Here is a 23,229-nt window from a genome sequence, read left to right as displayed (position 1 = left end):
CCCGTGAGCCATGGCCTCTGGGCCTGCGCGTCTGGAGCCTGTGCTCCGCAACGGGAGAGGCCGCAACAGTGAGAGGCCCGCGTACCGCAAAAAAAAAATTTTTAAGTTCTCCTTTAATCCCACACCAATTTACTTGTTTGTGTTCCTATTCATCCACTTTTATACCGAATGTACATATATTTTCATGTGCTTATTATAAATACAGTTTCATGCTTTCACTTAGCATTTTCTAACACTTCTCACAGCTCTAAAGAGCCTTCAAATTGACCATTTTAGAGGCTTTATATCCTACTACTGGTTAGTTGACAGTCACTAATTTAACTTCTTGGACATGTGTAGTTCCTGGAATTTTAGTATTATAAATAAACTTGCTATGAACATTTTTGTACACTTAAGATATTGTCCCTTTCTCCGAGTAAATTATCCCGTTGGGATGAATTTCTAGGAGAAAGGGAGAAAGATTACTGGGACAAAGTGAATACATTTTTTTATGTCCTTTATATACTGCTAGATTATCCTCCAAGAGGGCCGGGCCAATTTTTAGTAACACAGCAATGCATTTCTAAAACTCTGTTTTTCCCTAATTTTTGCTAAGAGTAGGATTTTATCATGTGTTGTTATTAATAATTATAAACCTAAGTGTAAAATTATTTCTCATTGTTTTAAATTTCTAACAGTTTAGGTATGAGCAAAGAAAACCCAAACGTCCATCCATGTTTATTTCCTTCTTGTGTTTCTTCATTTCCAAATCATCCCTTGTATGTTACTCATATCCCCAGTAGTTTGTTAGTGTAGTTGGCATATTTATCTATTTCCATAAAATTCGTTTTTATGCATATTAAAAACAATATAAATCATTTTTCTGCAGAAGAACTTCTTGATGATAAACATATTCTTCTTTGGGGGACAAATTACAATCACAAAGGCTATGGTTGATGTAGGCTGAATAATGGGGTAAAAATCTGGGAATTATGAAAACAGTCAAGTGTTACTAAAATTTGCTGGTTTGACGTGAAACAATTTTTATAAACAAAATTACATAATGAAGACATCTATTTACGGACTTCCCTGGTGGCACAGTGGTTAAGAATCCACCTGCCAGTGCAGCGGACACGGGTTCAAGCCCTGGTCTGGGAAGATTCCACATGCCGCGGAGCAACTGAGCCCGTGCGCCACAACTACTGAGCCTGCGCTCTAGAGCCCGGGAGCCACAACTACAGAGCCCACGTGCCACAACTACTGAAGCTCGCATGCCTAAAGCCCGTGCTCCACAACAAGAGAAGCCACGACAATGAGAAGCCCGCGCACCGCAACGAAGAGCAGCCCCCCCTCACCGAAAGCCCGTGCACAGCAACAAAGACCCAACACAGCCAAAAATAAAATAAAATGAATTAATTTAAAAAAAGACAACTATTTAGACGCAATTTCTTCTGTAGTAAAGAAGTTTTAGAAGAAACTACATTTCTAAAATCATTTAGGTCACTGACAAAGGTTTTACTCTTTGAGGATTAAAAGATGTACCTCTTGTGTTTCACCTAAATAGAGTATTCTATGTATATATGAATCAGAGTTCAGAGAATGTTGGATTAAAAATTATTCTGGGGCGAGAGAGAGGCATGGACATATATACACTACCAAACGTAAGGTAGCTAGCTAGTGGGAAGCAGCCGCATAGCACAGGGAGATCAGCTCGGTGCTCTGTGACCACCTAGAGGGGTGGGATAGGGAGGGTGGGAGGGAGGGAGACGCAAGAGGGAAGAGATATGGGAACCTATGTATATGTACAACTGATTCACTTTGCTATAAAGCAGAAACTAACACACCACTGTAAAGCAATTATACTCCAATAAAGATGTAAAAAAAAATTTAAATAAATTAATTAAAAAATAAAAATTATTCTGGGGCTTCCTTGGTGGCGTGGTGGTTGAGAGTCCGCCTGCCGATGCAGGGGACGCGGGTTCGTGCCCGGGTCTGGGATGATCCTACATGCCGCGGAGCGGCTGGGCCCGTGAGCCATGGCCGCTGAGCCTGCGCGTCCGGAGCCTGTGCTCCGCAATGGGAGAGGCCACAAGAATGAGAGGCCCGCGTACCGCAAAAAAAAAAAAAAAAAAAATTATTCTGTATCTTAAAATATAACAACGTAGAGTATGACTTCTCCAATGTAACATATTCTTTAAAAGAAACATAACATTGTTTTGGGGGAAAGAAAAACATTTCACACTACTGACCTATTCCATCTACCACATATACTTGCCTACCTACTCGCCCTGCCCTGCGGACACTCGGGAGAGAAACACTGTCAAAAGAGGCAACGCCCCTCCCCTCCCACCCCTCCCCCCAAAGCACGTGGGAGTGGAGGGCATGAAGTATGCACGTGTCCATGCATCTGGGAAGACCGAGGCAAGATCCCAAGGCCTGACGAGGTGTCAGGGAAGGGCAGAGAGAAGACAGCACATCTCCTTGGGGACAAGGTACGTTTTCCTGGAACAGAAGGCATGTGACATGGGCCCTGAAGACAGGAAGACTGTGACAGAGACTACAGGGACCAACCGAAGCTGGGAGCCCTATGTGTGCAAGGAAGGAAGGGAAGCAGCCCTGAGGCAGGGGTCCCTGACCCCCGGGCCACGGACAGCCTGTTAGGAACCGGGCCGCAAAGCAGGAGGCGAGCGACAGGCGAGCAGGTGAGGCTTCGTCTGCCGCTCCCATCGCTCGCATGACCGCCTGTACCATCTCCCTCATTCCCATCCGTGGGAAAACTGTCTTCCACGAAACCGCTCCCTGGTGCCGAAAAGGTCGGGGACCGCTGTCCTAGAGGACTCCCGGGTGTGAATTCCAGCGCTGCCACTTACAGCTCTGTAACCTGGGCTGTGTGACCTGACCTTCCTAAGCCTTGGGCTCCTTATCTGTCGCTGGCAGTAAGTTGTGTCTGAGGCTGGTGGAGAATTAAGTGAGGTCATGTGATTAAAGCATCTAATATAGTAACTGATGCACAATGAGCACCCAGGGGGATCGCCAGCATTCTTTTAATAAATTGAACACACAGCAATCTGGTCAATTGTGATGACTTTCTAAGTAGATGGAAATGTCACGAGCAAATACAGTGGGGTGTGGGTCTGATGAACTTGGGAAGGCGCTAAGTTGTTAATAGTATTTTTTAAAATCGAAGCATAGTTGCTTTACAATGTCGTGTTAGTTTCAGGAGTACAGCAGTGATTCAGTTATACACACACACACACACACACAGAATACATAACATATATAGATATTCTTGTTCAGATTCTTTTCTCTTACGGCGTTATTCCAAAATATTGAGTATAATTCCCTGTGTTATAAGTAGGTCCTTGTCGGTTATCTCTTTTATATATAGTAGTGTGTATATGTTAATACTAACCTCCTAATTTATCCCTCCCCCTGCTTTCCCCTTTTGTAACCAAGAGTTTGTTTTTTTTGTCTGGGGGTCTACTTCTGTTTTGTGAATAAGTTCATTTGTATCTTTTTTTGGTTTTTGGGGGGTCAGATTCCATATATAAGTGATATTTTAAAATGTTTCTATTTCACCAGTCTATAAACATAACTATAATCTTAAGTGCTTTATAGAAAATGTTTAACTGCAAACAGATTTCTCAAACCTACAAATCCTTCCACGTCTGTTTTATAATATTTCAGCAAATTTCGAGATATTTCATTACGGCTGTCAGCTTTGGTACCAAGGGTTTGAAAACGTGGCCATCGGTACCTCCGTTAAAAAATAAATTGCCTGGGGCTTCCCTGGTGGCACAGTGGTTGGGAATCCGCCTGCCGATGCAGGGGACGCGGGTTCGTGCCCCGGTCCGGGAAGATCCCACATGCCGCAGAGCGGCTGGGCCCGTGGACCACGGCTGCTGACCCTGTGCGTCCGGAGCCTGTGCTCCACAGCGGGAGAGGCCATGACGGTAAGAGGCTCCCACAAAAATAATAAAAATAAATAAATTCCCTGAGTGAGATGCAGGAAGGCAAATATGTTTTTGCTGCTCACATCTAGCAGATAAAATGTCGCTGTCTGATGACCTTCCTGAGAAGGGGATGGTGAGGACGTCTGAGGACGTATCCTTCACAATTTCTGGGGCCAAAGGCTCTGGAGGGAGCAACCGGTGGAGCAAAGTCATGAGAAGGGAGCCTGGGTGAGAAGCCACGTTCTCCGGTTTTTGGAGAAGTGTCCAGTCAAGCAGCCAAATGTCTCAGAGGGTTCCACTGTTGCTGTTTTTACACAAAACATGACATTTAAAAAAAACTGAAGTATAGTTGATTTACAGTGTTTCAGGTATATAGCAAAGTGATTCAGTTTTATATATATACATATTTTTTTTTCATTTTCACATTCTTTTACATTATTACAAGATATTGAATATACTTCCCTGTGCTGTACAGTAGGTCCTTTTTGGTTATCTGTTTTATATATAGTAGTGTGTATACGTTAATCCCAAACTCCTAATTTATCCCTTCCCCCCCCATCCCCTTTGGTAACCATAAGTTTGCTTTCTATGTCTGTGAGTCTATTTCTGTTTTGTAAGTAAGTTCATTTGTATCATTTTTTTTAGATTCCACATATAGGTGATATCATGATATTTGTCTCTCTCTTTCTGACTTACTTCGCTTAGTATGATAATCTGTAGGTCCATCCACGTTGCTGCAAATGGTATTATTTCATTCTTTTTTTAAGGCTGAATAGTATTCTATCGTATATACATACCACGTCTTCTTTATCCATTCATCAGTTGATGGATGCAAAACATGACATTCTGACAGCCCGTATGATGCTTCCTGCCAGAAAGTGAGGTGCTCACTTGTTTCAAACTTTATGTTCACGAAGAACAAAATCCAAGCTAGCCTTAACAGTCACGAAATGCACTGCCTAGAGAGGGAGCCACAGGCTTCGTAGAAGGAAGCATTCCTACAACAGTCTTACTTCAAATGATAAGTTTACTGCAACTTAGGAGAATTTAAATCAGATGCTTAAATCAGAATATTTCAAATACCACGTGTTTCCTAACTAGTACATGGAGCCTCCTAAAAAAGGTTCTTCCGATTCCCAAACATACGAACAGGAATAAAGTGGCCACACCTTGTAATCCTAGGAAGGCCTAAGGCAGAAGAACGTGTCGATGGAGAGATTGTTTCAGATGGCTCCTAGGGTCACACAGCCTGGAGCTCCTGTCCCAGCACCAACTAACCGTGTGCTACGGGCTGAACTGTGTCTCCGCAAAATTCACAGGGTGAAGCTATAACCCCCAATGTGACCTTATTTAAAGACAGGGACTTTAAAGAGGTTATTAAGGTTAACTGCAGTCATAAGGGTGGGCCCCAAATCCAATACGACTGGCGTCCTTATAAGAGGAAGACTCAGCAGGCCAGGAAGAGAGTCCTCACCAGAAATCAATCCTGCTGGCATCTTGAACTTGGACTTCTGGTCTCCAAAGCTTCTGTTGTTTAAGCCTCCCAGGCTGTGGCACTTTGTGACGGCAGCCCTAGCAGACGTACACAGTGTGATGCCAGGCAGGTTACTCAGCCCCACCTTTCTCATCTGTGAAATGGGCACCATCGTATTTCCTACTTCGTGGTTCAAAGGGATGACACTGAAGCTCTAGCACAGTGTCTGGCACTCAGGAAACAGCCAGTAAACGTCGTTCACCACTAGGACTGTGACAGGTTATAATCGCCCCGTGTCATAAACACTACGGGGATAAAGCTGCAAGGGGGAGGACACCCTCTGACCAGGAAGAACAGCAGCGACAGGCCCTCTGAGAAGTAAAGGCTGCTCTGGCCGGCCCTCGGGGACACAGCCCGCAGGCGCTCTGCCCCGGGGGAGCCTGGAGCCCTGAGCTCCACGCACTCAGAAGTCTCCCACCCTCATGCCGCCACTCAGTGGGGACGAGTCATGACTCCCCACAGCCGAGGCAGAGAAACTGACACCAACACCCCTCCGCAGGGCAGTCAGAGCCCTCGGCAACGGGACGCCCCGGCTGCTCCAGCTTCCCTGCCTCACACCCCCTCCTTCTCTCTGCCCTGTTCAAATCCTGCCCCCGCTGCCTCTGATGACTGCCTGCTCATACCTCCAAGTCCAGAGGGACTGACCAGCCCAGTGGAATCCACCGTTCCCAGCCCAGTGGAATCCACCGTTCCTCCAGGGGTACAGGGCCCTTTCAACACACCTCCACTGCAACGCCCACCCACCAGTACTGGAGGGCAGGGGTAGGGGCCTCCCTCAAAGTCTGAGGCCAGCCTGGGTGGCAGGCATCTATCTTCTGTCTCTCCAAGCCCCTGACAGAGTCCCCAGGGCGTGTCCACACAGGATGAGTGTATGACAGTTACAAGCCAGCTGAGTCTGGTAAGAAATAATGCCAAAACCAAGTATCTTATTGATTCATCCACAAGCTTGGAGAAACTTAGCTTTGAGCAACTTCCCTCTATTTGTGTGAGAGTTTATCTTTCTGAGCCCACAGGGAATTGGGTTTTCATCACCACTGTTGAACTTTTAAAGAAAATAAACAACCTTTAGGTGAAATGAATCACTAAATCAGGTATCACCCCAGCTCCTGGATTATGGATACACAGAGGACACAGTCGTAACACGAACTTCCACTCTTGGAAATAACGTTATGTTTGCAGGCTAGTTTACAGCGTATAAAGCGCTTCATTGTATATTACTTTGTATCACCGTCCTGCAGCCCTCCTGACCAAGGGAAGGACTAGGTTACATTGCTCTGCAGATTTATATTTAAATTATGGATTTTGCATTTCAGTCATGTCATTTATTTCAGCATTTTGAGCATTTTGTACACACCATACTGCCACCCACCTACATTGGCCAAAGCGTCAGGGGGTCTGCCTTACTCATCAAAGACGGATGACGGTAAATTCCAACGCAGGCAACCAGATATTCCAAAGTGTGCCAAGAGTGCCAATGACACTATGATATCTGAGGAGTCAAATGAAAAGCGTGTATGCCCCCACCTGACCTATTAAATTAATAATCGTAATTGGCTGAGTCTGTCGTGAACCAGGTCGGATGCAATCCTCACAGGGCCCTGTGCACCCAAGTGAGGTAAATTAGCTTTCAGAGCACCGGGTCTGTGTCAGTAAATTACCTGCTTCTGGGGAGCTGGCTGGGCCCCCGTGGGTGCCGCGCAGAGCCGATTTGCCACACGGGTGAGCAGAGTCTTCTCAGGACGCTGGTGCTCACGGAGTAAACAGGATCCCTTGTGGACACGGCGCCATGGGGTGAGCTCTCCCCGCATCCCGGGACGAGGGCACAGCCGGCCCCTTTCTCTCCCTGCCAGTCTCTCTACAGTTTCGGCCCGGTCACCCATCTTGTTTCCTCCAGGAAAGCAGACGATGGCTGGGTGGCCGCCCACCCGGCTGTGAACGGCGTCAAACCTTCCGGAGACGCTACGAGTGAGCAGCGTCGGGCGGCTTTCTTCCTGCGGATGCCACACCCTCCACCCACCTCCCCACGCCCGGGTAGACCCCAGGTACCAGGCCACGCAGGTCAGCGCCTGCAGCGGGCTGGCCGAGGGGGTTCACTCCAGAGGATCCTTTCACTTAATGGACAATTGCTGCTTTCTACTCAGCCGAGAATCAAACACATGTATGGCTTCAAAACGGCTCACGGGTGACGGCTGAGCGCCGGGGACAGTGCTACCCAGGCCGCTCTGCCTCTGATGCCCTGGGAAGGGCTTTCCTGTGGCTTCAGTGGCTGCAGAAAAGGCCCTGCTGTCACTGGCTGTCTGTCTGCCCCAGAGGTGGCCAAAGTCCATCAGGGTTCAAGGTCAAAGTTAAGACCTTAAAAAAAGTCACATGAAACCAACAAGGCCCTACTGTATAGCACAGGGAATTCTACTCAATATTCTGTGATGACCTACAGGAGAAAAGAATCTAAAAAAGAATGAATATATGTATAACCGAATCACTTTGCTGTACACCTGACACTAACACAACACTGCAGATCAGCTATACTCCAATAAAATTTAAAAAATAAAATAAATAAAATAAAATGCTTCCAACCACTCAGGGGAAAAAATTAAAAAGTCACACGAAGACACTTGGTGTTTGGTGTCTCCCTGGGGCATCCCAGGGTTCAACAGCTGAGCCGGGTCTCCAGCAGCACCTCAGGCCCGAGTTCCGAGAAGGTGCCTGGGTTGGACCAGGCAGAGGAAGAGCCAAGCGGAACAGGTGGCCCCTGAGTGCCTGTCACAGCTCGGGTCCCCGCACACACCTCTCTGCCTGCGCTTCTTCAAGGTCAACGGAGACTTGTTTCTCTCAAAATAGCAACCAGTGGACGAAACACAGAGAAGACTTCTGAGCGCAGGAAGCAAGCAGGCGCGGGGCTTCGCCCACGAATCTCTAAAAGCTGAGTCCCGCCGGCACTTACATCTTTAAGAGACAAGCCACCAGGCAAGCGGCACCCCAGCCGGGCCTCACAGGCCCGTGCGGGCCCTGCCGGGGGGGTCCACGGGGACAGCGAGGGGTCTTCGTTGCGGCCGGATTTACAGGCAGGCCCCGGGCTCTTCTGCAATCTCCCCTGCTGCCTCACCGGGAATGCCCACCCCTTAGGGCCCAGCCGTGAACGGGGGACGGGTGTCAACAGCCGGATAAACACCATCAGTCTGTCTGAAGGGGGGAAGACCCCCAGACAGAAGCATAATAAAGCAGACAGTAGTTTCCACTCTTTTTCATCCTTGGAAATCCCAGGAGACAACATTTAGGGAGGCGTGCGCTTGTTTCTTGTTTGTCCTCACAAATAAAACACACATACAGGTATTTTCAACTGTGTAAGCGAGACAAGATAAACTGACCAAGATTTTAAAAATTCCAACGTTCACACTCTAGCGTCAGTTACTAGGTGTGAGGCGACGAGGCCCTGAGGTCTGTTTTCCCCGCGTGAACACCGGGGGGCAGGACGAGCCCCGGGAAGGGGGAGGCCACGCTGAGGCTGAGTATCTGGACCATAATATAGAGATGAAAAAATGCGGAAGGGAAAGAAAGAAGAAAGAGCACACAGCTGCCATCCCCCAAACAGACCTCCCATCTGCCACCCACGATTTGCATGTCACCTTCTCCGGGCTCATTTGTACTTCATTTACTGCCAGTGACTTAACAAGATTTATGCAAATGACACTATAGGAGCTCCCCAACTCCCACCGCCATCAAGCGATTATGCATGTGCAACTCTCCACAGCAGTGAAAAATTAACACGTGACGAGCCCACGCGCTGCCGGGCCGGGCCTCTGGCCTTTTCTTTTTCTTGCTTTGCTTTTTAATTTTTGTTCGAATAGACCTTTTTGAGGAGGAGAAGGAAGGAGACGGAGAAGCAGCGGCAGAAGCAGAACTCTTTGAACCAAACCTCCACTAAGACCTCAGAAAGGACGAAAAGGCAAGGTGGGCCCAGGTCCACCTCAGGAAATGAAGTTACTTTGCAGAAAATAAGTCATATCCTTGACGAGAAAGCTTTCACTGGGGAAGGAGGGAAGAGAGGACCACTGCCTGCCGTGCACGGGCAGCTCCCACGCTGGGGGAAGAAGCCTCTGTCTCACAACGAACGGACGAGCTGTAAAGCGTGAGCCAAACAAGGTTAAAATAACCGACCGGAACATGTTTGATCTGTAAAAACACGAGTCAGGCTGCAGAGCGTGTTGCAAGTGGCCTCACCCGTGCCCTAAACCGCCCTGGACAAGACGCCTGCGCGGAGGGGAAGACAGACCCCATGATGATCACAAATCCTGGCCCGTCCCAAAGCCACCCCCAGCCCAGCCCCGCCCCACCGGGAGGTCCCTGAGGTTCAGGACGACTTCTCTGTTGTTAGGCAAAGGGCCCATGAGCTGGGGTTCAGGGACCCAACATACAGACCAAGCCCTGAATGCGGGCTGAGTATGGAGACAAGTGCTCGGATGCTGGTGGGAAGGGCAGGCTATCGGGACAGGATGAAGGGACCCCGTGCAGCCCCGGACAGATGCGCGAGGACCCGTGTCCCTGGAGAAGCGCGTTGCCGCAGGCCCATCTCAGAAGGTTCCTCTCCACAAGCAGGAGGTATTTCTGTCTGAGGTCAGGGGTCGCGTGTTTAATTTAAAACACGTAACTTTGCTTCTTAAGCTTTCTGAAGGCTTTTTGCCAACAGGCAGTGTACAGCACACGGCCGTGGGGATATGGGGGCCGGGGTCCGAATCCTGGCCCCTCAGCTTCCGAAGATGCCTAGTCTGGAAAGCTTGCCCTATGCGGGTTTAATTTAAAAATAAGGATAACACGGCTACCCGAACCGCGCAATGTTGAGGGTTCGGTGACATGCTAGATGAAAACAGCGTAACGAATACGAAGCCGTCACTTAGTTGTTCCAGTTCTGTAGTGTCTAGAACATTCCGGCAGGTACTGCCCCACTGGGCTCCGTCCTCTGTAATCCTCTTGCTTCAATTCTACCGGTTGAAGTCATCACTGGGAGGGTTAGGAATTTAGACTACCTCTAATGGTCTCGGTTCCTTTATAAAACTACAGATAAATCTGCATGGCAGCGTGCAAACCCACGTCAGTCCCTGTGACCCGCAGCAAGGCTCCGACGACAGTGTCCTGAGCAAGACCGATGTGAAAGTCCGGTTTTGCTGGAATCTAAAAATTCTCGCTGGCATCTCCACATCCAGCGTCCCAAGCGAGTCGGTATCGTCCGGAGCCCATTTCACAGATGAGGATTCTGAGGCCGGGCACAGAGTCCACGGGACTCGGACGGGCCAGGTGAGGTCTCTGGGAGGCGTCTGGTCTGTGGCCACACGCGGGGGGCAGCTATGAGAGACACGAGCTACGTGCACTGCCTGTGTCACGATTCTCCAGAAAACCAGACCGTGATTTAGAGTTCGACTGGATTATCTGGAACATACACGACTGAAAGCTTCCAAGGAGTGGATAATACAAACTTTACGCCGCACGGTCAAGCCCCATCGGCACCCATACTGAAAGCCTGGCCTGTAAGGCGAGCGCCTCCACAGAGGAGGCTGGGGGTCTGCCTGGCTGGTGTGGAGGCCAACGCTCCCACCCGAGCCCACAGGACACGTGACTTAAGGCAACAGTCTAGTATTGAGTTCTAATATTCCCAAAAGGAAATGTCCCGGGACCAATATTTTAAGTGAGAGGAAAAGAGTTGAATGCTTTTTCTAATTCTAGTTGAAACAGCATCAACAGAATGAAAATTACACATTAAAATTACCTTATGTGGAGAGTTAGGTTTACAAATAAATGCACAAAGAATAAACCACTGTGTGCTTGCATCTCTACAGCAAAGAAGTTGTTTAAGAGCCTTCAAAAACACACTCACAGACGTAGAGAACAGACTTGTGGTTGCCAAGGGGGGCGGGGATGGGGCAGGGATGGATTGGGAGTTTGGGATTAGCAGATGCAAACTATTATATATAGGATGGATAAACAACAACAACAGGTCCTACTGTATAGCACAGGGAACAATATTCAAAATCCTGTGATAAACCATAATGGAAAAGAATATGAAAGAGCATATATATATATGTATAACTGAATCACTTTGCTGTACAGCAGAAATTAAACACAGCATTGTAAGTCAACTATACTTCAATAAAATTTTTTTTTAAAAATGCAAAAGTCAGGGCTTCCCTGGTGGCACAGTGGTTGAGAACCTGCCTGCTAATGCAGGAGACATGGGTTCGAGCCCTGGTCTGGGAGGATCTCACATGATGCGGAGCAACTAGGCCCGTGAGCCACAACTACTGAGCCTGCGCGTCTGGAGCCTGTGCTCCGCAACGAGAGGCCGCGAGAGCGAGAGGCCCGCGCACCGCGGTGAAGAGTGGCCCCCACTTGTCACAACTAGAGAAAGCCCTCGCACAGAAACGAAGACCCAACACAGCAAAGATAAATAAGTAAATCAATAAACTCCTACCCCCAACATCTAAAAAAAAAAAAAAAATGCAGAAGTCTAAAAAAAAAAAAAAGGGAGAACAGCAAAGAGGAGGAAAGAGGACTTTCCTCAGTGGTTCTCCACGCCAGCCCACACACTGGCCGCTCAGCATCTGAACACATCTTACGAAAACCTCGTGCACTTCCTGCTCTGGTCTCACCTGTGACGCTGGGGCCCGATCTATCCCGTCCCTCCCCACACCTCTGTGCAGAAATTGCCCGGCCCCCAGCTAAAGCTGTATTCCTACTGTTTCAAACAGATTACACTAAACTGTGGAAAGACTCCAGCCCTTTTCAAGCGTGGTCAGTACCAACACGAGTTCCTACAGGATTGGTGAAACTGTCTAAGTACCCGGAGAAGAGGCAAAGCTGTTATCCTGCCCACAGATTCCCTTCCTCTGAAGCAGAATGCACTCTAGATCAACTGGCCTTCTTCAACAAACTAAAAGGTGGCATTTCCAGAAGCCATGGTGCCGGGCTGAACACTTATTTTTATTTTCCTGGGAACTACCGCAGCCAAATAGGTCCGATGAATTCCCGTTTTACTTGAGACATAAAGTAATTTGGTACCCGGCTTCTGGGCTAATGAAAAACGATTCCAGGCTAGCAACATAGGCCAAAACAAATGCCTGCATTCGAGTCCTGTTGTGTAATGAGGAAGTTTAATTAAGGCCCCGCATTACAGCTGTAAATGTTCCCTTATATAATAAGGTCTAAATGAAACTGAACCTAATCAAAGTTACAATTCCTTCATTAGCAAATTACAAACAAGAGCGCACAGCTGACACACCGGCTATGATTATCACAACTAATTGCCTCGTTGTTACAAACCAGCCTGAAACAGTGTTCAGATGTCCGTCTGCGCGAGCAAATTAGGGCCACGTCGGGCTACTCCTGTGATCACAAGGGGCTCTTGTATGGCGATCTGATTTACCCCTGTCGACTGGCGGCCAGCGGCCCAATCAAAGCCGAGCTACAAAGGCAGCCTTTGAAGCCAGTGCAGCCTCCAAACACACTCCATATGCAGGCGGGCAGACTGCACTTCATTAGATCTGTTGTCACATTTCCCTCTTCTTATTCTAATGATCCTATTTTAATACACACAGGAACCTCTTCTAATCGATGTCAAGTGAGTGACTTCTACATTCATCAACAGAGCACATCAAACAAACCTTGGCGCACGAGCCGGCATCACAGTGAGCAGAGAGCCGGGGTGTGTCTCCAGCTACAGGGACAGGAAGGGGGAAGCAGCATACCTGTTTAATTGGGATGGCTCGACCGCTCCCGATGCTGTCCGCCCGGCTCTCCAGGCCTTTTTTCTCTTTGTCTGGGTCACTCCCTTTCCGAGACTGCAAAGTAAAAATAAAGTTAGCATTTGGGGAAGGGCTGCGGTTCACAGATCGTGGAGGTGAGCCCCCATCTGCATGGTTTCTGCAAAACACACGCCCAGAAGCCCTGGATGAGCTATGCGTGTACCCACGTGCGCACACACAACCCAGGAGCAGACTGCTGGGGCGTCCATCTCCACCGAGCCGCGACGTTACAGGGAGTTTTCTAAACTTTTCTTCCTACTTTTCCACTGCAAAATTATCTTTTAATTCTTTTGTAAAGAGTTCAAAATTCAATTACTAGAAACCAGTGGACCATACAGGAAAGTAACGCCCAACGGGAAAACACACTCTAAAGCCGCAGTTAGTCCAGCCGAGGAGGAGAGGACTCCTCGCTGCTTGTTTGGGAAACCTATGACATAAACGCATATATTTAATTAACATCTATCTGAAGGATTTAAAAACTTCTATTAACGTTTCGGCTGTGCAATTCAAAGGGACACCCTTAATTTGTATCAAGGTGCCATTAATGTTCCTTTTGATTGCTTCTGGATAGCTAGAAAAGAGCAAATTCAAAGTTAAAACTAGTTTAAGATACCACAAAAAATAACAAAGGGAAAAGGTTGAAAATACCTTTTGGGGCAAAACAGTACTCTGGGGAAAAATGAGTGGCTTTGTTTGCCAAGTTCCTGAACAGTTTCCCTGGCCGTACTGCCGATGTACGTGCGCTGCCCAGGAGCGGGCAATCGGCGGGGAGGGCGGCAGTGGTCGCCCCAGTTTGGAAGCCACAACTCCAGCACACGGTGACCTGGGGACACTGAAGGAGCACCACAGCTAAGTCTCCATCTCTTGGTGGCATGAGAAAGTGTGAGCACAATGATTTTCTGACAGATTTATTTTATTATGAGAGAAAGATCTGAGATTCGTCCTCCTTAATAACTGTGCTGACAAGTGACAACTCCACTCCATTACTTTTCAATGGGAACATTACTCACGCAATATTGAAAATGGAGAAACATTTTCATGTGCTTTACAAATCTGGGATGATATATGAAACGAACAGACTTTGTGGTGTCCAGGGCAGCAGTGAGAAGCTAATGAAATCCAGTTTTAAAGGGCGTGAGATGGGGCCGCTGATTTTTTTTTTTTTTTTTTAAATATTAAAGGGGGCGATGTCGTAGGGCATAAGGGAGAAAAGTCCCCATGATGTAAACCCGGATCTGGGACTGCAAGGGGCACAAGGACTCCTCAGAAGACAGGCTTCCTGGATGATGCTAAGAAGCCGACATTTATTTATTGAACACCTACTAAGTGCCAGGCCCCGTGTGCTTTTTTCTTTAGGATGCTAGAAGCCTGGAATGAAGTACCAGGAAACGAAACAAGCGACCAATAGGAAGTTTCAGAAGAACATAAAACATGACGTTTAACCTTTGGGCTAGGAAAGAAATAGAGATTTATCAATTCCTTGTCGTGAATTTTAGTTAAGAGTTGCGGGCTCACTTTTCTCTTTAATTAACTCTTTAATTAATAATCTGTGGTAAGAGCTACGTGACAGCCTTAAATTCTCTTTTCCCTACGTCTCAGTTCATAAGAAAGCTGGAATTTCAGGTTACTAGTTGTAAAGTGAGATTCAAAGCTCACGGCGATGACTTTTAAAATTGTTTTAAATCAACAGAGACCATTAATGGTACTTTCAGAATTCTATGAATTCTAAATTTCTAAATCTGGAAATCTATCTTCATTACTCTCTATTAACCAGAATAATTAACAAAACAAACATTAAAAAAAATCAACGTCTTCCTCAAGGCAGCACATCTGTCCTCACAGCCACTCTGTCGTCAGAGCAGAATTTCCAGATTCCACACGAAGCAGGATTATGAACTAAGCTCCATGTTTGATCACACTCCCTGAGATGAAGGAGGTCGAAACTGATGTAAGACTTCACTGACAAAATGCAACAGAAATTCCCTACGGCTCCAACACGTTGGTGGAGAGAGTCATAAAACTAAAATTTCAAGACAGACCAGTGGTTATTTGTTAGGCAAAAGGGTTTGCCGTATCGCTGTCTTACAGTGACTTTTGGTACAACGGGCTGTGATATACATCATAAAACTGAAATCCACCAACGAAACTAAAACAAACCCATTGGACATAAGACACCGCAGCACGTACAAATTCCCAGTAAGGTTCCTGATGTTTCTGCCAACTCTGAGACTACATCAGCCACGTCCTTACGTTCCAGCTGGAATGGCTCCGTGAAATCATCAGATCCGAAGTCTCTCTGGGTACCGCTGCCTGGGGCAGGAGTGAGTGTGCAAGGCATCCAGCCTGACACACAACCAGAAACCTAACGGGAGTTTATCACACCCATCACAGAAGGTCGGGGGGAGCCGGAAGTGGGACCGTGTAGCCTCCGCAAACAGCGAACGCAGAGGAAAGAAAGGCTAGGATAACTCTCATTACCATCTCCTTCTTTAGAGGAATGTTTAACTTTCCCCCAGGCGATAAAAGAAGCCGTGAAGGGGCACCCCGTCAGCTGCCTGCTTCCAAGGACAGGCAGCATCGCCGACAGGAGCCCTCACTATTAAACAGAAACCTGCTTTCCCCTTTCTAACTGATGAGTAAGTCGAAGGCTGCTGGAACACATATAATAGGATCCACGCTCCCCTTCTCTACAGAAGACAAAATACCATTCAAACAGGTCTATTTAGACTATCAATTTTGCTGCCTTATTTTTACAGAGCGTCTCTATGAGCTGGGCTATGCCTTTTTCACAATCTTAGGTTACTGGGTATGCTTGGCTCTGTGTCGGGGTGTCGGCATTATATGGTAAGCTTTAAAAAATACCATGTAAGTGACACCACGATTGTAAGGCTTGAAAACAGGCAAAGCAACGTACAATTGTGGACACGTACTAGAATGAGTTTAAGACATGGATACAGATAACAGACACCAAATCCAAGGGAATGCCGATCCCTGGACCAGGGGTCAGGGGGACGTATTCTGGAGGGGCACAGTTTATCCGTGACGGGGTTATTTCTAGAAGAAGTAACCGCTGCAGTGGCAGAAAAATGCTTGTATTTGCTGAGTTGCACGGTGAGTACATGCATGTGTTTTTTTAAATTCCTACATGTTTGAAAATATTTCCTAATAAAACATCTGAACCACACGTAAATAGGGCTACTAAACTAATCATCCTAAGTGCCAATATTACAGAACCAGGAAGTGAACGGAGATAGCCTTTGAATATTTCTTTTCTCAAAACAATGATTTTTTCTCAAAGAAATAAGCAAGATAGGATATAATTTAGCTTTTTTATCAGTGAAGTACCGTTCTTACCGCCAATATAACACATAATTTGCTACTACAGGAGAGACTTTTTAAAGTTTGTACTATTTTGTAAAAGGTGCGTGTGATTTATTTTTGCTTAAGATTTTTGCTTATTTCTGCACATGTGTATGTGCCAACAGAAACATCTGGGACTGAAGAATGTTAGCCCAGAGTGGTACATTTACAGGTCATCAGATCCGAAATTTACACAATTCATAAGCACGTTATTTGAAAAATGGTGTGTGTACTACTTAATTACCTCTGGCCTGTTTATGAGGGTCCAATAAACGAGGACAATGCTCCCTCATCTGGGCATTACTGTCCCAGCCTGCGTGGACTTTTATTCACTAGGATTGTTCGGCATATGGTACTTCTGTCCTCCTAATACACGCTTTTCAATAAATACACTTTTGCCAATTTAAGCCAGTAACTACCAATAATCGCCAGGGATGAAGAGTCTACGAAATTTTACATATTTAAGAATAGATGCAAACCGGTAACAAGGAGAATTTAGTTTCCTAAGTGGCTACAATTTCAAAATTAATTTGCTTCTTGTCATTCCTTGGATGACACTGACATCTAGTGGAGTTGACACTTCGAAGATCTTCAACCTACAACACCCACCCGGCACCACCACCATCACCATCTTGTTCAATGTCAAATCCAGTAATGACGAAGACACAGGATCTCAGCCGTCTTTTCCTTGAACGCCGTGATGCAAACCCGCCGTGAGGTTAGCTTCTTCCATGACCTGATTCCTGTTCCCGCTAATGACGGCCGAGCAGCCGGATTCGATTTCTAAAAGGGTGTATCTACTCTCAGACCATTTTCCAGCACTTAAAGAGATCAAGCACTGATCCCGCACAGGGTCACAGGCAGGCCCCCGCATCACTAGCTACGCTAATTATGACACAATAAATGAGGGCGAGTTCTTATTGGCTCCGGCACTGCCCCACCCGGCCTGGACAGCTGCGCCCCTGGCCTCTGCCCGGGTGCCTGGACGCGGCGGCGGTGCATACGTGTGCGCCGCTCCAGCAGCGGGGAGACTGCCCCCTCGCTCCAGTCTCCGCTCTCCTCCTACCAGGCAGATCCCCCGGTCTCTAATCCGCTTCCTCTTGAACGTGGGTTAGCTCCCATAACACTATCCCTGATAGAAAACAGAACCCAGCTGCGCAGACAGCAGAGGGGAAGGGAACGTTTATTACCCGAGTTACCGTTCCTTTGCTTCTTCCTGCCTTAAACTTGTCTCCTTTGTCAGTTACCCAGTGAGCGGGGTCTGGGACACTATTTTCCGGCACATCCCAACCCCAGGACTGCCCTTATAAGGGGTGGGGGTGGGCACGTGTCAGAGCAGCCCCAATTTTTTTTTTTTTTAATGGTACGCGGGCCTCTCACTGTTGTGGCCTCTCCCGTTGCGGAGCACAGGCTCCGGACGCGCAGGCTCAGCGGCCATGGCTCATGGGCCCAGCTGCTCCGCGGCATGTGGGATCTTCCCGGACCGGGGCACGAACCCGCGTCCCCTGCATCGGCAGGCGGACTCTCAACCACCGCACCACCAGGAAAGCCCAGAGCAGCCCCATTTTAAAGAGACTTCCTGGTTCTCACCTCTCACCTTGAACAGAAACCAAAGCCAGGGACCAGGAAAGGTGACCCTTAGAAGGTGTCGTGAGCCTGGGTGTTCCCTCTTCCCGCCACACCCTAGAAGGCCCCTCCCCGCTACGCTGGTGCCCTGCTCAGGGCCCAGTCTCTCTGCATCTTCGGCAATGGGCTTCTCAGGTCCACTAAGCCATGAGTCAGTGCACAGCCTGTTCTGCGAGGTGACACCTTCTCACCTGGAAGACCCCACCTGGGCGGACAGAAGTGTTACAGGTGTTGGATAAGCCAGACGTGCTGCTTAGGCAACTGCTGTTATTCTCGGTACGTCTGAAGAAATTCCACAGTAAACATCTTATTCACGTACAGATTTACGCGTATCAGATATTCACCTGTATTTTGCAGACACCTAATTACCTCCCTCCCAATCTATTACACAGCCCTACAACTACTTTCTTTTTTTTTTTTAAATTAATTTATTTTTGGCTGCATTGGGTCTTCGTTGCCAAGCGCGGGCTTTCTCTAGTTGCGGCGAGCGGGGGCTACCCTTTGTTGCGGTGCGCGGGCTTCTCACTGCGGTGGCTTCTCTTGTTGCGGAGCACGGGCTCCAGGTGCGCAGTCTTCAGCAGTTGTGGCTCACAGGCTCTAGAGCACAGGCTCAGCAGCTGTGGTGCATGGGCTTAGCTGCTCCACAGCATGTGGGATCTTCCCGGACCAGGGCTCGAACCCGTGTTCCCTGCACTGGCAGGCGGGTTCTTAACCACTGCGCCACCAGGGAAGCCCTCTACAACTACTTTTGCTTATGCATTAAGAGAAATCGTTCCATAACATTAGTGGTGGTGAGATAAAAATGAAAGCAAGGCCACAAAGACTCTTCGCCCCTACAGGGAATCTTCTTAGCAGCCTCACCACAACTACCGTTGTTTCCAGCTCAGAGAGGTTAAGTAAGTTGCTCAAGGTCAAGCAGCTGCTGGCAGTGCAGGACAGGGTCTGAGCCCGTCTGATCCTCACTCTGGCCCTCCAACAGTAGCATCTGGCAGACCTCACGTGGCACAGGGCAGAGAGTAAAGGGAAGGGGAGAGTTGTGAGGAGGGGGTGTTCGCTGTTGGCAATAGACCTTGGCACTAAAGACTTATCTGATGGGAAACCTGTTATGAACGTGGTGGGAAAGGGATGGGGCATCTATCATACTTGGTAGCCTCGTTCACCATCAAGAACGCCATCTTCAGGGAATTCCCTGGCGGTCCAGTGGTTAGGACTCCACGCTTTCACTGCCAAGGGCCCGGGTTCAATCCCTGGTGGGAGAACTAAGATCCCACAAGCCTCGCAGTGTCGCCAAAGGAAAAAAAAAAAAAAGGAAGAAAGAACGCCATCTCCAAGTAAGGGCAGTGGGTCAGATAAGAGACTTGCGGCCACCCCTGCAGAATCTTCCTTCAGTTTAAGCCAGGAAATACTGAACTTCTTTGCATCTAAGTCAGCGATACTCAACCAAGAGGAGAAGTCAAGTGGTTTACAACAGGGCACCCTGACACTGGCGGTCGGAGACCTCTTTGTTGTGGGGCTGGCCCGTGCGTCGCAGGATGTTTAGCGGCTCCATGGTTGCTACGCAGACTAGACGCCTGCAGGACCACACCCACTCCCACCCCCGAGCTGAGACAATTCACACTTTCTCCAGAAATGGCCGAATTTCTGGGAGTGCAAATCTGCCTGGTTGAGAACCCCTGCTTTGAAAGCATACACTTGTAATGCACAGACCTAGTCCCGGGAGGGAAAGTGTTCTTCTCAAATCAAATGACTCTAGTCACACGGCAGTAGCAGCTCTGCCTGGAGTTCTGTGGCCCCGAGTTCTGGGCTCCACTGCAAAGCCTTCCATGACTGATTGGTAATGTCTGCTGTGTGTCCTCTGTAGTTCAGGGGTTCTCTGCGTCCCAACTGCCCAGGGAACTTTTAAAAACTACACACGCCTGGGCCCCACGCACAGATCCTCAGTTCGTAAACCTGAGCCCTGAGAGCTGATGTAGAGTTTTAAAATGCTCCGCAGATGGTTCTGAAGAAAAGTCCAAGCAGACTGGCTTCTGTCTGTGAGCTGCTAAAGACCCTGAGCTAAGTCCTCAGAGCTCCAGCCCGAGGAGAAGGGGGTCTGTGCATTGATACGGCTTTATACACCTCATCTGAAAGGCTTGATGCACACGTTTGGGGAATTCTGGCGGAGTCTGTCACCTCCATGTATCTAATGTGACAAGTCTTTAGCTAGAGACCAAGAAAGTCACAGGATAACAGAGACCTTTATACAAACCCCTTGCTCTTCATTTCTGACACGTCAGGACTCCCTGCAACCGAGGAAGTCCCACGGGGCTCTACACCTGCGTCGTGGCATCCTATCATTTTCTGAGACTTCCACAGAACTCAGCACTCTCCTCATTAACTTGGTTTGGATGCTACACCTGTCGTTGAGCCACCTGGCGGCCAGAGGACCGCTAGGTGAGCAGGAACCACGCTCCGATTCCCCTCCACCCCGCCCCCCGGGGGGACACTCACGGTGAAGAGGTTGGACCGGCGCTTGGACTGCTTGCGGACGGGCGTGGGCGTGTTGGCCGCGGGCGGTACGTCGATACGCAGCTCCTTTTGGCTGGTGCTGGGCGTGGACGGGACAGAGGAGGAATAGTCGCTCAGACTCCCGCCTCCGTTACTTGTCTGTAATGATTGAAAGCCAAGGTTTTGTTAGGACACGCTCCAGGAGCCTAACCCGCCACGTGCGTGGGGTCATGACCCACAAGCCAGCAAGGTGCATGGAGACGCGGCCCGGCCGGTGGCATCAGCATCAAGCAGGCACCGTTTCATCCCAGAACAGACCCATCAGCTCGGCAGCGTTCTGTCCAAGAAAAGTGACTTAAGACAGAGAAGTCTCTTTCGTCTGATCTTATACACGACCAAGTGTAAAACAGATGCTAGGGGGAAGCAGCCGCATAGCACAGGGAGATCAGCTCGGTGCTTTGTGACCACCTAGAGGGGTGGGATAGGGAGGGTGGGAGGGAGACGCAAGAGGGAGGGGATATGGGGATATATGTATACGTATAGCTGATTCACTTTGTTATACAGCAGAAACTAACACACCATTGTAAAGAAATTATACTCCAATAAAGACGTTAAAAAATCTGAGAGTTAAAATGTCATTATTTTCTATTTCCTCTGAAAAGGGAAGGGGTTGGTTGAACTAAGTGGTTTCTACAGTCCCTTCACTGCTCCAGATTAGAAGGAGAAAGAGTGCAATTTTGCCCAGTAGAACCAAAACTCACATTTTGAAAATGACCTCTTGAAGGGATACATTGGGAGATTGGGACTGACATATACACACTACTATATATAAAAATAGATAACTAACACGGACCTACTGTAGAGCACAGAGAACTCTGCTCAATACTCTGTAATGGCCTATATGGGAAAAGAATCTAAAAAAGAGTGGATATATGTGTATGTGTAACTGATTCACTTTCCTGTACACCTGAAACTAACACAACATTGTAAATCAACTAGACTCCAATAAAAATTCATTAAAAAAAAAAAGAAGAAAATGACCTTTTGGAAATGTGAAAGCTTCTGGAAGATTCTTCAAGATCCAGAGAGAATTACAGATGCCTAGAGTGGGATTTAACATCCTTGAGCGTGCCTTCACAGGACCCCGCTGTAAACGCACTTCCTGACTCTTAAAGCTACGAAAAGCACGATACCAAACCTTCTCGCTACATCTCTTTAAAGAATATAACACCCGCCTAAGAAATGTTAACCGAAGACACACGGGCAGGCAAAAATAAGCCAACAGTTCCTTAGTGGGTTTTTGGCTAGGTTCTTCAAAGTGACAATTATATTGTTTGTTCCCAAGTAAACAGCAAAATGTTGCAATGGAAAGATACTAGTTTCCATAGGGCCTACGGGAGACGGGAATTATAACTGAGGGCTGCTACCATATTGAAGCATATTGTAGGATTAGCCACTGAGATTCACCCACAACTGCCCAACCTACAAGCAGACGAGAATGAGGACCAACGTGGGGTCATTTAAATCAACAGCAGAGGGCTTCCCTGGTGGCGCAGTGGTTGAGAGTCCGCCTGCCGATGCAGGGGACACGGCTTCGTGCCCCGGTCCGGGAAGATCCCACGTGCCACGGAGCGGCTGGGCCCGTGAGCCATGGCCGCTGAGCCTGCGCGTCCGGAGCCTGTGCTCCGCAACGGGAGAGACCACAACAGTGAGAGGCCCGCGTACCGCAAAAAAAAAACAAAAAACAAAAATCAACAGCAGAGACGGCAGTGCACACCCTGCACCTCCACTCCAGCCAGCATGCCTCATAACACAGGCAGCGTGAAGACAGGGAATATTAAAGAATGATTCCCATCAAAACCACTTGGCCACAGCAGTTTCTGAAGGAGATGTTACGTCAATTACCGACATGCTGTTATTTATAAAGTTGAAAAGAAAAAAAAAAATCACCTTGGAGCTGGCTGAGAACACTATTTGGCAGGTGTGTCCTCCTGGGTTCTGACCTGCTTTTCAGTCCAACCTCTCAAGGGACCAACATACCTGGCTGATGTGCACGGCAGACACCTGTGCGGAACAGACAGATGAGTGGCTCGGAGAGTTGGGTAGGGACTTGCAGGGCCCGATGGACAGCTGCTGCTTCTTCCTCGTGGCAACAATCTTCTGGGCAACTAGTGGACAGGAAGACAGAAGAAGTCTACGTGAGGCTGGTTTCCAAACAGAGGGAATGTGGCAGAGACCGAGGGCTGTCTCCGTTGTCCACTATTCCTTTCATCCGTGGTAACAGAATTCCTGATTTTTAGTTGGGCGCAGGACTACCAGAATAGATATGACATTTCCCGGAGCTTCCCCCGGCCCATCCCCCATCCCCTTGCACCCCAGCTAAACATGGCCATGCAAGCGAGCTCTGGCCAATGGGGCGGCAGCAGGAGGGCCACATGGCGGTACCCAGGAACCATCCTTGAGAGAGCTGCCCCCGGCCCATTTCTTCCTTATGTCTCTT

General features: G+C 48.2%; 1 protein-coding gene across 14 annotated transcripts in view; it reads right to left on the bottom strand.

The window, feature by feature from the left end:
- The window catches only part of AGAP1 (ArfGAP with GTPase domain, ankyrin repeat and PH domain 1), a 550,828-nt gene that overhangs the window by 263,120 nt on the left and 264,479 nt on the right, over nt 1-23,229 (bottom strand). For all 14 annotated transcript variants that reach the window (XM_033424652.2, XM_033424661.2, XM_012533195.3 and 11 more), the window contains 3 exons: nt 22,770-22,897; nt 20,733-20,888; nt 13,200-13,292 (listed from right to left, as the gene is read on the bottom strand). In XM_033424652.2, the coding sequence (XP_033280543.1) occupies nt 13,200-13,292; nt 20,733-20,888; nt 22,770-22,897 (377 nt within the window). The remainder of the gene's footprint in view (nt 1-13,199; nt 13,293-20,732; nt 20,889-22,769; nt 22,898-23,229) is intronic.

Source organism: Orcinus orca, chromosome 7, assembly GCF_937001465.1.
Source record: "Orcinus orca chromosome 7, mOrcOrc1.1, whole genome shotgun sequence".
NCBI classification, from domain to species: Eukaryota; Metazoa; Chordata; class Mammalia; order Artiodactyla; family Delphinidae; genus Orcinus; species Orcinus orca.
This window is presented reverse-complemented; position numbering and strand designations above follow the sequence as displayed.